Here is an 18,517-nt window from a genome sequence, read left to right on the forward strand (position 1 = left end):
GCACCGGCAGATATCATGTGGGTAGAGTGAGAACATTTATGAGAGAGAGAAGTGTCCTACGGGATGAAATTGAGCGTTGACAATACACAGGGCTATTGCAGTGGGTTGCACAGGTCCAACATTCTCCCAAAGTATTTTACAGTCATGAGCGAATCATTTAAACTGAAGTGATGTGAAAGCAGAATCTGTCATTGCTTAATCTGAGTAATCTTTGTAATCAAGACTTCACGGAGAATGTAATTATTTGCAAATAGATGCATATGTGCTGTCTGTGTGTGTTTAGAGAGAGTCTATACAATGGAAAACAGCTAAATTATCTTTTCTGCAGAAAGAATGAAGTTCTTGGGTAACTATTAAACTCTGGAGGGTTAAACAACCCCCACAGGTCTTTTGAAATTACCGTTGAGCAATTTCAAGATCTTTCTGCCATTGTATTCAATTTTTCCTTAGTAAAAATGGGAAGTGGTGCTCTAGGAAGTCTATTGGAGATCATGTTACAGTCCAATGCTGCTTCATTTGCAGTTATGAGAAGGCAGGCTAGAAAAGAGCAGAAAAGGAAATTCTCAGCATAACTTCCAGACCAGAATTTGCACCTCTACCCCTCCCAGAAAAGATGTGGTTTTTACTGTTTCAGCTTTGCAGCAACTTTGCTTCAGGTTGATACAATACATAGAAAAAAAAGTGTGTGTGTACATTTGTTCATTTGTTTTATTTTTCAACTCATCACCAAAGGAATTCAGAATACTGGAAATACAGGGAACTTGAAAAGTCTGTCACAATGACAAAAATTGGAGATTATGAAAAGCAGTGGAAGCGAAGAAAGCAGCATTGCTTAGAGTGGAAGAGTTGTATTTGATGAGTAAGGCTGCATGCAGGTGTAGGCTTAGAGCCCAGTGGGAATTTAATGATTTACAGCCTGTCGGCATCTGCAGACAGACAGGAAGTAAATGGATTGTATATAAGTGCTTGCTTCAATGTTGGCTGACTTTTCATTAGGCAGACTGCACTAGTTAGAAGCCAATACAAGCACACATTTGGTTCTTGGTTTTCTTTATATTAATTTACTAGGCAGTAGTGTGACTAAATTAAAAGTCATCATAAAAATACAGAAGACAGTATATGCGCTTATGCCCTTTCTCTGTATGCTTTCGACATTGTTATGGTATTTAGCTTAGATGTTCATACTATGTTTGTTACTGCTCAATATTTTAGTGTCCAGATCCTTACCTAGATAAGTCAGCGTAGTTCTGCATCTGGGCTGTGGACTTTCCTGCTACAGAAGAAAATATGGTTTCATTTATGCAAGTAGTTTGCTATGAGAAGCCTACCTGGCATGATAACTTTTTCAAGCTGAAGTCCTTTTCTGAAAAAGGAAATCTTTCTATTTTTCTGGGTTTTGTTCAGTGTTGGCAAATAAAAAAACAGAGGGGAATTATCAGTGATTAGGAAAATGGGATGGGCTTTTAGACTTCTGACACCTGTCCAAGCTCTGCTGCTTGCTGTGAGATACTGACTTAATCACTTGCCATAAAGCTTTCAAAAGCAGGCATTGTTTTGAAGAGCCTCGCTCTCCAAGTGCTGTGTTTGAGATGCTCCATGCCAAAGTTGCATGTATTTTGTTTTAGTTGGAGCTACAAGTGTTTTGCCACTGTGAACAGAGATCGGAAGATTGGCTGTCAAAAATAGGTTAGAAAAAGCATTAGCCACTTTTGAAAAATATTGGCCATGTCTCAATTTATTTATCTATAAATTCAGTGCAATAGTTGAGACCAGGATAACCTTTAACCCCTTTTCATCTGGATTTCTTTGAAAAATACTAAGACAAAATATAAGTTGTCAAGTAATTTGAAAGGATGTTGTTTGGGGGGGGGGGGGGGGAGAAGCTGAAAAAACCCTGTATTTCCTGTAAATTTTTCAACTGAGAGATTTCATCTCAATTCGTTTTTTTGTATTAATTTGGAATGATGGCATTAATGTTTGGTATATTTTTTTTTACATGTTTGCTGATGTATGTAGCATTCTATTATCACACAATAGTGCAATACAGAAGGTATAAATTCTTTCCACTGTTTTGTTTTAAAATATGTAATACTTTATAAGGACTAGTAATTTGTTTGCATGCTTCCAAAAGGTTTGGGGTGGAGCCTCCTGGATTAATAAAGTTGGAAAAAGAGATTGAACAAGAGGAAACACTTTCAGCCCCTCTTCCGTCTCCTTCACCGTCACCAACAAAGTCTCCTGGGAAAAAGAGCACAGGGAAACTGTTGGATGATGCTGTAAGTTGTGGGAGGAAGCTTCTTCCTATCTGACCCATTCTGGTATGCACTTACTTGCAAAGCACACAGAAGCCCGAGTTTAACATCTCACTGTATTTTAAAGATTTGCAGACTGATAGAGTGAATTTATTTTTGACCACAATTATTTATGCCTGAAGTTTGGAAAAAATGTCGCGCTGTGTAGGAGATCTGCAGTTTAGCCTAGCTTTGTGCTTAGGGCCAAGTTCCCTTCTTATTACTCCGTTCTCTTTTTCTGTTCACTTCTTATTCATCAACTCCCACTCGGTGTTTTGTCTGAGAAAGGACTGAGTCAGGACTAGGAGATTTGGCCCATACTGACTTGTACAGATTGTTAACAAACACTTTTAAGTTATCTCAGCCTAATTTTTATGCTGCTGTTCTGCGTGTTTATCACGTGGTAAAAAAGCAAGCATTTTTTTCCTCATTGTTAGAAAGAAAGTATCTTGCTTCGAATTTCATTAAACTCTTTGCACTATACTGTAGTGTTCATTTTTCTGTTGCAAACCCTAGAGGGGTTCATTTGAAACAGCTGGAATCAGATGAAAAGGACACATTTTGAGACCATGAAGAGGTTAAACTTGAAAAGTACAAATATATTCTATAAAAAGAAGCAGTTACTATAGTAACTGCTATATTACAAGGTAGATGTGCCACCTGGGAGTTACAAAGCACTTCTTGAAAAATCCGTGTGCCACTTTTTTGTTACAAAGAGCAGATGGAATATAATGTTCGTTCATTTTATTGAAATACTTTGTACTGTTTGATGCAAATAATTACATTTAATGTTTTTTACATTTTGTATTTCTTCCTTAACTTTGCAAAAGCACTCACTTATGTTGCAACAGAATTGAGAAAGAACAGTTATGTGTAGAAAGAGGGTGGTGACTGCGTATCTTGTAGGAACAGAACAGAGAGTATGAAGGGTGTCTCCAACCACCTCCTTTAATTTAGAAAGCAGTAGGGATAGAAACAGAGTGGAATTCATCCAGCTAGATTCCTGACCTGCACTGCCCCAGACACTCACACCATAAAATAGCAGCAGTGCTCATATAGTCCAGACACAAAATAAAATAGGATATAATTCTTCCTTCTGCTTCCTTATTTGATTTCCAAATTCCACTCAATAATACTTTTGAGTCCTTTGGGATAGTAAGGTAATGGAAGCCTCAACAGCAGGATCAGCAGTGAAGGTCTCATTATCCTCTGTTTTACACCAGGATAAATCTGTTGGCTTTCATTCTTCACGGGCCTAAGATGGCTCTATTTTGCTTACACAGTTCAAAATAACCTTGAACCTGTTAGGTCTGGCTACTCTGGGTTTTTGCTTGCTTAGATGAACCCTGGTAGATGCAGCTATTAAGGCATAGTTCACAACTATCTATTTTCAGCTTCAAATTTCAAGAGTGTCTCCAGAGGTGATAACTGCCATAGGATATTATGTCAGAAATCCCTGATTGTCAGGCAGCATTCAGAGGGCCATTACCAAATACTCCTCTAAGCACAATCCCAGTCTTGGTACCACATTCCAAGAGGTATCGGAATGCACCTTTTGCATCCTCAGCAACCTGCACTTTGATTTAAGTTATCGACCGCTGACTTCACATAACTTATTCCTGTTGTGCACTGACTATCTAAATAGTTTTATTCTCCATAAATGGAGGCTAACATTCACCCATTTGTTGATAAAAATCACTGGAATAATTAATGTTAAAATAATTCAGTGATTGTACATTCAAACTGAGGACAACTCATCTGATACTTGAGAAACACTTTTTATGTGTAAAATACACATAGAGTTCCTCTGCTAAGTGTTATTTTAAAATGAATTTTTCACAAAAATATTATGCCCTGATTAAAAAAAAAAAAGCTAAGAATAATTATAAAAAATTGTTCCACAAAGTAATAAAGTTATTCAGATTACAACATTGAACAACTTCAGAAGTAATTGGAAAGCCTTTACATTGGAAAGCCTTTAAATTGGTCAACAGGCCTCGTTTCAAAAGCATTTTTGCTCCTCATTCTCGTATGGAAAAAATAACTGGGTAACTTTTAATTTCTTTCCAGGTTATTTAACATATTATAACTTTATTCTGAAAGCAGATCTGAAAAACTCTTGTTGTACTTCAGAAGCCTTTACTGTTCATGTATTGAAGATAATCAAAACACCTATCAGAGTGCCATAGCTTTGCCCTGATTTTTTTCTTTTCCTGAAGCAGCTTAAGACTTTAATTTGTTAGCTATTCTGAGAGTATTCTTTCCCAGACCTCAGACTGTTTTTACAGGCCTTGGTTTGCAAACTGGATTTGAAAAGGTCTTTGGAATATTGTTTGAAGTGGACAAAACCTCTAGAAAGTTCTTCCAGCATTTTGCATTGTCCAACACTGACATACTAGGTCAGCATTCATCCAAGAAAACTGCAGTATATGAAAATGCTGCACTTGTTATTGCTGTTCGTATGCAGTAGTGCGATTTGAATGTCACATAAGAGTTTCTCAAACAGATCTGCTCTTTTGGCATTGATGGCTGTGCTACTTTCAGATCACTGAAGAGTACAAAATATACTTTTACTAAACGTTAATGCCTTTGGTAGCACACGCAAAGCCAAGTTTTCACAAGAGGCTGAAGTTGAGCTGATGCAGCTGATAAAAAGCAGGAAAGTAGTTTTCATCTGTATTTTCTCAGCCCTTATTGTTGGCAATGATAAAGTAGAGTATTCTTGAGGCCCCTTTAAATTGCCCTTGATTGCACTCATGCCCTAAGGTGGACATCATCAAAGAGCAGTTAGCAATACTGGGGAGCATCTTGGCATGGATTTGTGATTATGTCACAGTATTCTCTGTATACTTTTTTTTTTAAGTTGTAAGTGCACTGTTTGAAAGTGTCAAGTGAAGGTATTGGGCAGGGCCTTTTATTGATAAGCAAGATTCTTCTGTATTTATTTATTTAGAAGGGAAAAGACATCATTATGACATCTTCATTTTGCCTGTCAGCTATATTAGCACTTTGACAGTTGAGCTGATTCACCATAAAATACTGAGAACACATCTACAAAAGTTTAATGCTGAACTCACATTAACAAACTGTTTGACTTCAGTCAAACAGTGCAAATTTAATGTTGAACTGTGTGACGCTCATCTCTATTTTTACCTCATCACAGCTGTAAAATCATTCTTGCTATTGGAAGCACCATAGTCTGGGATTACAGAAATACTAAGAAAAGTAAGAAGAACTAAGAAAATATAATCAATGAAGACTTAGATAAATGATGTCATGTTATGGCAAATATAGTCTTGAATGTTTCGCTACACATGCTATTTTAAACAGTTTCTATTAATAGCTTCCGTGTTTTTCAGGTTAAACACATTTCTGAAGATCCACCTTGTAAATGCCCTAATAAGTTCTGTGTGGAGCGTCTTTCACAAGGAAGATACAGAGTTGGAGAGAAGATCCTCTTTATTAGGGTAAAGGTTTTATTTTTTATTTTGTAGTGAATTGCTAGTATCTGCTAGCTTCCCCTTTGCAAATGATATCACTGATTAAGAGGAGAGAATATTTTCTTATTAACCAGCACTGACTCATTTTTATGATGCTGTCAGGGAATAAATAAACTACAGTGGGTTAACTGACCCAAGGAATAATTAGCATGTGGTAGATGCTTCTAACTTAAGGACACTGAATTTGCTCTGTCTTTGATCAATGGCAACCAAAAGTCTTCACAAACGGAGATGATGACTTCCTCTCGGTTTGGTTTGAAAGAACATCCACTTCATTGAAACGGCCATTCTCCCACTTTGCTTTGACTGATAGTATTTGACAGGTCAGGAAACAGATCAAAGACTTCATGATCATTGAATTGCCAAGTCATGACTAAGACATATTGCTAAAGTAGGGTGAGCAAAACATTAATGTCCATAGTACTTCATTTGATGAACAGATATTTCCAAACCCAGTGTTGTATTTCAGACTTCGTATGTAGTATATTAACTCCCATAGCACAAAGTTAATAATTAGTATAAATATTTGCTAGCATTAGTATCTGGCTGAATTTAGCACAAATATACTATCCAAACTTAATTTTGATCCTCTTAATCTTCTCTATATATGCTTATGGTAATAATAATGAAAATATGATAATCATATTATTCTCTAGTAGTAGGTTAAGAATCTGATTCATGCTATGCTTCTTTCCATTTTCCTCTCCACATGTACTATCCTTGAGTAATGACTTGACAAAATGATAGCTCTTGCTCCCAAACAACTGTTATTCCTATTTTGCTAAAGGCATGCAACTGTGATCTGATAAAACCGAGGATTTAGCACTTGTGAGAACAAAAGAAGTCAGAGGGACTCCTTCCCATCTGTAGAAGTCAGGTTCCTAGTTCAACAAAACACCAGAGTGCTTGCTCTGTCACAAACTTATGCTTAGCTTACAATGAAGTCAAATTTAGATAAGGAATTAGGTTTTCTCATGTGTATAAAGTTGAGATCATGTTTAAGTACTGTGCTGAATAGGGATTGAGAACTCCCAATTAATTCAGTAATAGCTCAGAGAGAAGAAGAAATACAGGATTTGTCACAAATAGTTTGAGATTTAACATGCTAGTATAAAGGATTAATAGCTTTTCTGTTTCGTAGCCAGTGAGACTTTTTTTAATTCTGCAGTATTTTTAGGTACTAGCTTATTACTAGCTTCAAATGACTTTGAAGAAGGTAATGTTCATTAACCAAAGATCCCAGTAATCTGGCACAGTTTAACACTTAAGTTTTCTTCCTTTTGATTTTAATTTCAAATAACAATATCAAAGTATTTTTAATCTTCTAGTTTTGATAAACTAAGTTTTTGTGCCAGAATGGTGAGTGTCAAATTCCCTTTTGCTGGCTTTTTTATTGTGCAATCTAGTCCAAGTCAGATTTCATTCCAAGTTTGCAAACAAAACACCCTTTTCATATCACGCTACCGCATTCCAAGTTGAATTGTGCCAAAAAATAACAGTAATATAGATTAGACATTAAACTGCAGTATTAGAGATCATTCCTACAACACTGATATCAGTGGAAACTTGCCATGAACTTCAGTGAGAGCAAGTCCATATTCCTAGTTTTTAAAAGTCAGTTGTCTTTTGGTTTTGGTTAGTTTGAATCTCATTTTGGAACGCTTCACTGGATCACAGTAAGTTTTTACTCTTCATTCTACATGTTCTTATTGTGTACATAAGTAGATGTATTAGCCTTTCTTTGGAATCCTTTGGACACTTGTCAGAAAACACATTTGAGATGCATAGCTGACTTTTAATTTTATTGCTATTTGGTACCTTATTTCATGCCGCTGAGGTAGTTCCGCCTATGTTTCCCTATGTTCTTTATACAGCATGACACAGCCAGATATATGCCACTTCTTTGTAACCTAATGTGTTGCAGTTGAATTGAGATTGAAAGTTTCACTGTTTTAAGCTGGCTTAGTATACCCATTACTGTCTCGATGAGCTTTCTCCAATAACCTATATGTGTTTCAGTGATGCTACAAGTATGCCACGTGATAAAAGGTTAAAAGAGCTAAGTTTAAAGTGGAGTTAACACCTATTAATTGATGGTGAAGATTTTTTTTTTTCAGAAATTATTTAATAGTATTATATCCGTAAAAAAATTGTTTTATTCTAGTACTACAAGTTCTCTCAAAAAAAAAAAAAAAAAAAAAAAAAGAAAAAGTTCCCAAGTCCCTCTTTTTGTTAATTTATATCTGTATATGAAACAAGTGAAAAAGGAACAGCAAAGAAAAATAAAACCTGGCAGAACACAGAATTCATGCAAAATATCACACAAAAAATTACACGTGTAAATCTAAGGTAATTTTAAGGAAAAAAACTTTGGAACGTGTGGCAAAACGCAGGGAGGACAGTCCTTCAAAATTTCTCTTGTATCGTAGTAACTTCTTAAGGTAATGGTCCCATTAAAATTACTTGAATAAAGATTATTATTTTTTTTTTAACATGGGAAAATGTTTAAATTTGAGATGAAAATAAACCATGGAAATCCATGAAGTAATGGAAATTATGAAAATCCATGAAAACATTAAGACACTTAAGTCTGCTGATAAAAATGCGTGTCACAAAAGTAGTTCTTTATGCATGAAGTAGTTCCATAATGCATAAACTGAACATGATTACCATAATGCTGTGGTGACTTAGATGCTAAAAATGTATTTGCAATAGAAATTTATCTGCTTGTGAATTCTTTTTCCTTCCTGCCATATAGGAATGAAAAAGTCTGAATTCTACTTACACAAAAACGATGGAAGACATTTTTTACAATAATGGGTTGTGTTAATAACTTGAGGTAAATTAAATGACTAGCTTATTTAAAACTGAAACATTGGTTTAGAATTAGTGTGATCTCTATATGTGTGCCATATACAATCAATTATTTGCCTATTCACTCTTAGATCCTGCTGTTATGCCATGAAGTGATTTAGGGAACAGGCCGCAATCTTTCAAAGTAGAACTGAATTAATAAGCCCATTTTTAAAAATAAAGAATAACAAGACATGAAAACTTACCTTGCAAAAATGCATGTTTTATAACTTGGAAAAAAGAGTCACAGAGTTTGAAGTGTTTACTTCTTGCAGAAAGCAGTAGAGGAGTTCACAGAATCACAGAATGGTATAGGTTGGAAAAGACCTTTAAGATCATCGAGTCCAACCGTAAACCTAACACTACCAAGACCACCACTACACCATGTCCCTAAGCACCTCATCCAAACGTCCTTTAAATACCTCCAGGGATGGTGCCTCAACCACTTCCCTGGGCAGCCTGGTCCAATGCTTGATAACCCTTTCAGTGAAGAAAAATTTCCTAATATCCAGTCTAAACCTCCCCTGGCACAACTTGAGGCCATTTCCTCTCGTCCTATCAAAGTTATTTAGATTAATAGAGATTTTTTATAGTAAGAAATGTCAGGCATTAAAAAAAGGTAAATTTTTTTTTTAACAATTTCAGTGGCAAATATTCTTGCTTAGTTATCTTGTGTTTATTACATTGTATATGCATAAGGATGTACACTTTCCACATACTAGCAAGCTCCTCTCAGAAAGATCTGTCCTGTTGGTCCATACTGATAATAACATTCAACTCATTGGGTTCTGCACAATGGGAAAACTATTCCTTTGTGCAACTGGAGTCAGATTAGATGATATAATAGGTCCTGGCTTTAAAACCTATCATTTTTCCTATAACTTATAGGTGTTCTCTACCTTGCAGACCAAGCATGTGATTGCTCTTATACTTTTTGACCGTGTCCTTTTAATCATTAATATCACTTAGCATTATTTTGCTGTAGTAATAATAAAATGTTTGTTTAATACTAGTTTCCTCTAAATCCCAGGAAATGAAAGGCATTATTTGCCTGCTACAGCACCTGTGTAAAAACTTTATTTTGGGATTCACTATCAAAATGTGTGTGTGTGTGTGTGTGTAATATATATGTGTGTACATATGAACTCACTCCGCAGACAGTCTGGTGTACGCTATTGCCTCTTCCTGGTGAAAAAAATGTACTTGTGTATAAATATGGAAGCACACTGTATTCCATCCAGGTAGGGATGATATACCATCTAAGAACTGGAAATAAGTAACAATGGAAAGCAGATTGATTATGCAGTTCTCAAGACTCAAATGTCTCGTCTTGCTTTTCCAATCCAAATACATAAGTCATACACATAGCTTTTTCTTGGTGTGCTTCTGTGTTTTGTTGGTTTTTTTTTTTCAGCATCATTTACCTGGCTCTTATTGTCTTCTGTATTCCAAGGATTTTAACAGTTGTTCTGCTTTTCCCAGGCCCATTCACTTCTAGTCTACAAAACAGTTTACCTTTTTAGCACTGAAATTTCTTCCCTAGAGCTTTATCCATATCAAATAACTTTCAGGGATGTTTAAAATGTCAAAAACATAGGCAGATCAGGATTTTTAATTGAACTAACTCCAAAGGAGATACAGCGGGATGCCTGGGAGTCATCTTGTGAGTGAATTCTGAAAATGCATCTTGGGCCACAGGACAGTGACAGTCATTGGCCTTGCTTTTTGGGCTTCTAATCTCAGCCTCCTCGTGCTTATAGACAAACATACTAATTCTCAATGCTAGACTGCAAGATACCCAGGGAAAGGCATGTCTAAAGTCCAGCCCTAATTTATGTCCCAGGTACAAGGTTTTTTTGGAGACCTTCCAGCAGTGGGTGGGGGGACACTTTTACTATCTGCCAATTCCTCCCCAGCTGCTTTACGCTTACAGAGTAGTTGGCACATTTCAGTCTTACTTGTGCTAGTGAAGCTGGAATTCTTCTCAACCTTCTCAGGTTTTTATTTTTTGTTCTAAAAATCCTTAAAGGAGTGGTAAAATTTAGTCCACAAGACTCAAAAAGCTCTTGGACAAACAGTGTACTGAACATGTATCAGTGGGGCGACTGCAGTCCAGTGCTGCCTATAGGACAGGCAGTCAGGAAATCTGTTTTCTTCTTTACTCTCCCATTAATCTGTTGCGTGACATTAAGCAGACCCCTGCCCTCCCCCAGCTTCAGTTACAGCTTGCTTGTTCTCATAGTTACACTTTCTCTCCTGCTTCTCCCTTTTTTTCTTTTATTTTTTTTTTTCCCTTCCTGCCTTGAGCCTTTCTTATTCAGGCCCAGCAGCCTTCATGGAGCAGAAGGCCATGGACATGGCTCTGTTTACACTGTACTTGATGATGCTGTGTTTGTGCTGAACACAAGAGCAGCTACAGTTCCACTATCTCATTCTCTGAAGAAGACTTGACATTTCTAGTTAAATGGTTGACAGACTTTCACTGAGGTTTAGTCAAACCCATAAAGTAGTAGAAATTAAATAATTTTTTTCCCATCTTGATTTAACTTCCTATATTTTTTCCTCAACATGCTGCTTTTGTGTGGCCATTCATGTTAATTTAGTGTCTAGAACTTGCACGTGTTGGGGATAGTTTGGAATACATATTGTGAGCAAAAATGCTTTAAGGGATTCATTGTAAACTTCTTTGCAAAAGAGCTGTGTAAGTCAAATTCTTAGCTGCTAATTTAATGGAAAAGTGATGGAGTTACTCCTTTGTACTTTCACTCAAATGGTATTCTCATTAGTCTTAGTTGGAAATGTTTTGACAGAATGTATCTCCAATGCAGTACTCTGATTCAGTGGAACTGATAGGCTGTGTAAGAGCTTAGCAGTTTTTCTCACTAGCTTAGACCTGTTTGCCACAGAACTCCTTCTGTGGACAACTAAATATTGTGTTGTCTTTAATTCCCAGTGTCTCCCTCTATGCAATATTGCTCAATGAGAAGTCCACTTGGATGTCTGAAAAATCTTTAGCAAATCATATTGTGCTTTTCTAAGATGTAATGCATCTTCAAGAAGTGTCACATTCTAGTTCTTGCAAAGACTAATACAACTGCAGTAATTTCCTGCCAAGGTATTTATAATTTAGGCTCCGAGAGTTGAAGTTATAACAATATAAGGTTCCCTGTATTCAGTGGAAAGAAATCTCCCTCAGGAGGTGGCTCAGAACAGGAAGCCAGGGTAGGGTATTCTGAAGCTATACATGTAATACCTTAAAAAGCACTACCCAAATATTCAACTGCCTTCTTTAGCCATGTGATTCAGGCTTTTAGGAAGCCTTCAGTGTTCACTTACTGCAGCCAGTGCCTGCAAGAGCTGAAGACTGCAAAGCAAGACCTCCCTGGGTGCCAGTTTCCTCTCTGGCAGGGATATGCCATGGTAAAATTGTTCTTCATGCCACTATCAGCAGTGTTTTCTGTGTGGTAACTAATTACACAAAACATTTCTCAATACTTTAAAGGTAAATAAAGATCATCGAATCGTAGAATGGTTTGGTTTGGAAGGGACCTTAAAGATCACCTAGTTCCAACTCCCCTGCCATGGGAGGGGACACCTTCCACTAGACCATGTTGCTCAAAGCCGCATCCAAGCTGGCCTTGAACACTTGCAGGGATGGGGCATCCACAACTTCTCTGGGCAACCTGTTCCAGTGCCTCACCACCCTCACAGTGAAGAATTTCATCCTTCTATCTAAACTAAATCTACCCTCTTTCAGTTTAAAGCCACTACCCCTTGTCCTATCACTACGTGCCCTTGTAAAAAGTCCCTTTCCAGCTTTCTTGTAGGCCTTCTTCAGGTACTGGAAGGCTGCTACACAGTCTCCCCGGAGCCTTCTCTTCTCCACGCTGAACAACCCCAACTCTCTCAGCCTGTCCTGATAGGAGAGGTGCTCCAGCCCTCTGATCTTCTTTGTGGCCCTCCTCTGGACTCACTCCAATAGGTCCTTGCCCTTCTTATGTTGGGGGCCCCAGAGCTGGATGCAGTACTCCAGGTGGAGTCTCACGAGAGCAGATTAGAGGGGGAGAATCACCGCCCTCGACCTGCTGGTCATGCTTCTTTTAATGCAGCCCAGGATACAGTTGGCTTTCTGGCACACTGCTGGGTCATGTTGAGCTTCTCATCAACCAACACCCCCAAGTCCTTCTCCTCAGGGCTGCTCTCAATCCATTCTTTGCCCAAGCCTGTATTTGTGCTTGGGATTGCCCTGACCCATGTGCAGGACCTTGCACTTGGCCTTGTTGAACTTCATGAGGTTTGCATGGGCCCACCTCTCAAGCCTGTCAAGGTCCCTCTGGATGGCATCCCTTCCTTCCAGCATGTCGACTGCACCACACAGCTTGGTGTCATCGGCAAACTTGCTGAGGGTGCACTCAATCCCACTGTCCATGTTGCTGACAAAGATGTTAAACAGCACCGGCCTCAATACTGACCCCTGAGGAACGCCACTCGTCACTGGTCCCCACTTGGACATTGAGCCGTTGACTGCAACTCTTTGAGTATGACCATCCAGCCAATTCCTTATCCACCAAATGGTCCATCTGTCAAATCCATGTCTTTCCAATTTAGAGACAAGGATGTCATGTGGGACAGTGTCAAATGCTTTGCACAAGTCCAGGTAGATGTCAGTTGCTCTTCTCTCATCCACCAATGCTGTAACCCCGTTGTCAAAGGCCACCAAATTTGTCAGACACGATTTGCCCTTAGTGAAGCCATGTTGGCTGTCACCAATCACATCGTTATTGTCCATGTGCCTTAGCATAGTTTCCAGGAGGATCTGCTCCATGATTTTGCCAGGCACAGAGGTGAGACTGACTGGCCTGTAGTTGCCCAGGTCTTCCTTTTTTTCCCTTTTTAAAAATGGGGGTTATTTTTCCCGTTTTCCAGTCAGCGGGAACTTCACCAGACTGCCACGACTTCTCAAATATGATGGGTAGTGGCTTAGCAACTTCATCTGCCAGTTCCCTCTGGACCCACTGATGCATCTCATCAGGTCCCATGGACTTGAGCACCTTCAGTTCCTTAGATGGTCTTGAACCTGATCTTCTGCAGTGGGCAGTTCTTCATTCGCCCAGTCCCTGTCTTTGCCTTCTGCAACTTGGGCGGTGTGGCTTGAGCACTTGCCGGTGAAGACTGAGGCAAAAAAGTCATTGAGTGCCTCAGCATTCTCCATATCCCGGGTAACCAGGTCTCCCGTTTCCTTCCGGAGAGGGCCCACGTGATGCGTAACAAGATGAATAACAAAGCTAGAGAAATGTGTTATGTATTACAGATTTCATTATTTCAGGCTTTTCGTTTTCCCTAGAATGCTGAGAATACAAAAATAGACCAAATTATGTAACTCCTCTCCTGCTTCCCACCCCCCACCCCCCACCCCCCTTTTTATTTTCTGCTCCTCTGACTCCTTTTATATGAAAGGTACTGGATCAGCATCTGCATATCTAAGAGCACAGGTAGACTGCTAATCCACTCCACCATTAGTCTACAGTTAAAAATTACTTTACAAGATGAAAAAGCCTTTATAGTTTATTATTGAGAACTACAGATTAGGTCCCGTAAGATTATACTGGAAGTGTTAATGAGGAAAGTATTTCCGTTTTGTTCAGTTATTTTCTTGTTGTGATTTTGTTTCATAGATTAATAATTTTGTAAGGATCCGTTTTGCACTTCCTAGACGTTAATACATTTTACATTAAAGATGAGACAGCAGTTAATGCTCGCAGTTTGGAACTAGTAAGCCTGATGCATTAGAACTGGAGATGCACTTATTTGTGGTGTTGCTCTTTAAGGAGGATAACACCAAGCTTTGCATTTTCTTATTTAATCCTCTTCCTTGGTGAGGTGAAAAGATCTTATATGACAGTAATGTAAATAATATTTGACACAGTCAAGGTGAGCACATCTATCTTTCATAGGAGAATGCTGCAATATTTTATGGGGTGAATTAAAGTTGATATTCTTCACTGTAGCTTTAGATAACTAGTATACAATGCTAATTAAAAAGAAAAAAGCCTGATTCTTTAAGTTGTGATATGCTTTGTGTACAGTATACTTTTACACTATAAACATAAGTCATGCTACCGTCTAGAGAAATGACAATAAATGAGGCTTATGTGATGGCATCAGTAAATGGAATTTTCTGCGCTGTTCATCAGAGATTCTCATTGAATATTTAGGATTCAAGCATAAAAGTACATTGATTATCTATTGCAGTATTCTTTAGCTTTAGGGCAATATTCTTAAAGAACTTGTAGCTTACATGGGAATTTCCAACTGGGCTTTATATCTTGACTTGGGAATGATGGTTCAACGTAGAGCTGAATTGGCCATGATTTAACAAAAATGGTATGTAGGCTTTTTAAATATTTAATACAATGTGGTTTGGCCTTTCCCTTCCTGAAGTAACAGGACAAAGGTAAAGTGCATTTTAAAATGTGTTTTATTTCTTTGTCATTCTCTTATCGGTGTGAAAGCAATGGTTTTTCCTCCTGTTGCATCCAGTTACACTTTGTATGCATTCATGGTGTTCACTAAAAACTACTTACATCTACTGTGTTTTATTTTGAAGTTATACTTCATCTGTGGCAACATGCAAGATGCGTGTAAAGTACTTTTTACCATAAATAAAGGCAGCAGGATTTTATCCTATGTGTTCATTGAAGAGTTTGTCCTCTGTGCTGCCTTCTAATTTGGACCAGTAGAAAAGTAGTAAATACTCTATTTCCAAATCATCTTCATCACGTTGAAATACAGAACGTTGTATTTTAATGAGAGTATTCATGACTTGCATACCAATGAATTTATCAACCAATCTGTTCAAAGATGGTTTTTTACTAGCAGAAGTTGTGAGATGCCTACTCTTCCTAAAGAGACTAGGGGGAAGTTGAGGTTTTATTTTTGGTTTTTGTTCTCTTAAAAAATGAATAGTGTTTTTAGAGTCTGTGATGTGGTTTCATCTCGCCTAGATTTGATGCCTACAGGGTTGTTTTCAGTGGAGAGGAACACATAATTCCTCTCTATTTCTATTATGCTGGTTAACTGGATTGTTAACCAACACTACAGAATTACATGGTATATTATATTATTTATCTCTTAGATTAAAAAAGCAAACTGTCCATTTGAGATATTCTTTATTCTAAATTAAATTATGGGGAAATTTTTCAAGATTCTATCTTGAGATGTTGTGTTCCAGCTTTAAAAGAAAACAAACCAACACTTTAGCTGCCCCTGTGTGAGTCAATAGGAATGGATTTCTCTTTCAAAAACCAAAAAAAGTATTTAACAAGAATAATTTTTTGCTGGTGGAGACTGGCTAAAACAATGAGACATTTATCTGTAACAGTTATGTCCTTGAATTATTTATTAACCTGTCTAGGAGCCAAAGACTATGAAATAATCATGATAATTTAGCGTGTCTATCTTACATATGCAATAGGATATATTGAACAAGTGCAGATTTTTAGATTTTATGTAACTACAAGGTAATAAATTTTTCCTTTGAAATGTAATTTGCTGTTAATTTAGCACAGCATTAACAGTTAATTTTACTTCATGGTTTTAAAATTCATTTGCTAATTTAATAATTCAAAAAACTGGTTGTTAAATGTTCTTGCTTACGGTAAAAGAAAATTAAGGAAAGAGGTTTTGAGGTTATGCGCACTCAGATTTGATTGTATGTTTTGCTCTCATATCATAACAACTTGCCCGTTTAAGCTGTTTGTGCTGAACCTATATAAAATTTAGTATATGATCAAAATGCATGAACAGATTAAAAATAGGTTTTGCTAGTTCTCCATGGGTTACTGTCAGACCCTAGACTACAAGAAGCAGAGACAGTAACTGATACGTGAACGTGTGACCTCTTTGTATGGCACAAATGGAAATAGTTGCAGCAAACAACTACCCTAGTTCACATGGGACCAAAATTATGCTTCTATGGCTCTTGTTCACATCAATAAGAATTGCAAATGCTCAACCAAGGTCAACATTTGAGCCGGACTTTATTTTATGTGTTTTTGTTTAATTTCTTCTTGGCCTTAGAAGTAGCATTTTTGAGTCCAAATCCACTTACATGCTTTGTGCATCAATTAATAACTTCTGTGAGAATTCATTTTCTACATAGTTTTACTCCTTTAGCAATGGAACATTAAAAAGGCTATAATTACCGCCTTTTTGCCTTTATGAAAAGTTTATTAATTATCACATGAACACTACAGAGTAAGTGACAACTTAAGGAGACAGATGTAAGTTGGAAGACAAACACTGAAGTCAGTGGTAGCCCACAAAAGCCAAGGGATAAAACTTCTAGCTTCTCCGAATGTGGAATTTGGAATTAAAACTGGACATGAAATTCTATTAAAACACATATCCAGTGCCATTATGTAACTTTTTCTGAAAACAACATTGTTTTCTTTACTGAAGTCCAGAAGTGATTTCTTGTGATTGTCTTGTAGTAATGAACTATTTCATTGAGGCATAGCTGTATATGAAGACAAATCTTACCATATGTTTTGATTCAAAAAATGGTGAACACACAACTTTCTACAACATTTTTTTAACAAGTTTTTTAAAAATCATCTTGTTTTGCAGATCTCATTGAGACCTAATCTGTGTAAAACTGATCTAAAACTTTTGAAAAAATGTTGTGTGTGTTTTAATGGAAGTTTGGGAGCATGTCTCCTGCTCTTTTTTTGTCATTAATTTTTGAAACTCAGAGCAAAACAAGAAGAATCTATTGCTGTAAGGAAGTATTAAATACAGCACATGTTTTCTTTGGCAAAGATTAGTAAACTCTGGAGATCCCAGACTCAACTATTTATCTGAAGGGTATTTTCCAAAAACCAGCAACTGTTAAACTGAAGACCGGATATAGATTGTTCCTCAAGTCGTAAGTCAGCATCAGTTGATTCAGACTGCTTTGTGGTGTGCTATCATGCCTTGTTTTCAACTCGCCAGAAATGGATTTACCTTAAGGTTTAAAAAACAACCCAAAAAACCCAAGAAAAACCCACCACACCAGATCATTAAAATTGTAGTATTTTATCCAATTAGTATTTCAATCATGGCAATAGATGCCAAAATACTTTAGTTGTTATTAACACTCCATTCAGATAAACACATGCTGAAATCAGAACCGATTAGCTCACTTTAAGTTCTGCTATCAAATATATGCCTTTTGTCAACCCAACTAGATGCAACCCTATTTGCACTTTTTAAAAGTCAAAAGAGAGCCAGAACCATTGCCCTAAACTTGCCATTTACTGTTAGTTATCAGTAAATAACTGATTGCTTTTGTAGACAATTAAGTAATTTTTTAGTTTGCATTAAGATCTTCTTTTAAACTCTACCACAATACAGCATAAGGAAAAGGAGCTGCTTCCTCTGCTATATTTACTACCTAAAGCCTTTGACAGCCTGGCTTTTCTCATATCATATTAAACATGTGACCATCTTAAATACAGTAATGTTCCTGTGAAGTTAAGAGTAATTATCTATTCATAAGGAGATGTGTTTATAACTATTTGTCAAATGCATAGCCATAATAAATTCCTGTCTCATTTGAAGGAAGATTTAACAATCTCAAAGACTTTCTAAATATAAAGGACGTGGGTTTGTGCCTCAGTCCCAAAGTTTCACACGTTAGACTACCTGTGCTTTGTGTAATGGAACCGGTTTCTACCTCAGCTGTGTTCTGCCCCAGCAGCCCTTCAATCAGAAACCTTTCCTTTCCCTGAATTTTTAATTTTTCTTTTGAATGAGATAAAGGTATAATCCTTGATCTCTACACACCTGAATTTCAGCCTTGATCCCAGACACAATTTGGAATGTTGCCAT

At 37.2% G+C, this 18,517-nt stretch overlaps 2 protein-coding genes across 7 annotated transcripts in view; both read left to right on the top strand.

Moving 5' to 3' along the window:
• The window catches only part of ANO5 (anoctamin 5), a 373,671-nt gene that overhangs the window by 299,617 nt on the left and 55,537 nt on the right, over positions 1–18,517 (top strand). The gene's annotated exons all lie outside the window — the stretch shown is intronic.
• GAS2 (growth arrest specific 2) overlaps positions 1–18,517 on the top strand; it is a 100,460-nt gene that overhangs the window by 51,330 nt on the left and 30,613 nt on the right. For all 6 annotated transcript variants that reach the window (XM_075502018.1, XM_075502014.1, XM_075502013.1 and 3 more), the window contains 2 exons: positions 2,132–2,276; positions 5,651–5,758. In XM_075502018.1, coding sequence (XP_075358133.1) covers positions 2,132–2,276; positions 5,651–5,758 — 253 coding nt within the window. The remainder of the gene's footprint in view (positions 1–2,131; positions 2,277–5,650; positions 5,759–18,517) is intronic.

The sequence above is a fragment of the Mycteria americana genome, chromosome 5 (assembly GCF_035582795.1).
Source record: "Mycteria americana isolate JAX WOST 10 ecotype Jacksonville Zoo and Gardens chromosome 5, USCA_MyAme_1.0, whole genome shotgun sequence".
Taxonomy (NCBI): Eukaryota; Metazoa; Chordata; class Aves; order Ciconiiformes; family Ciconiidae; genus Mycteria; species Mycteria americana.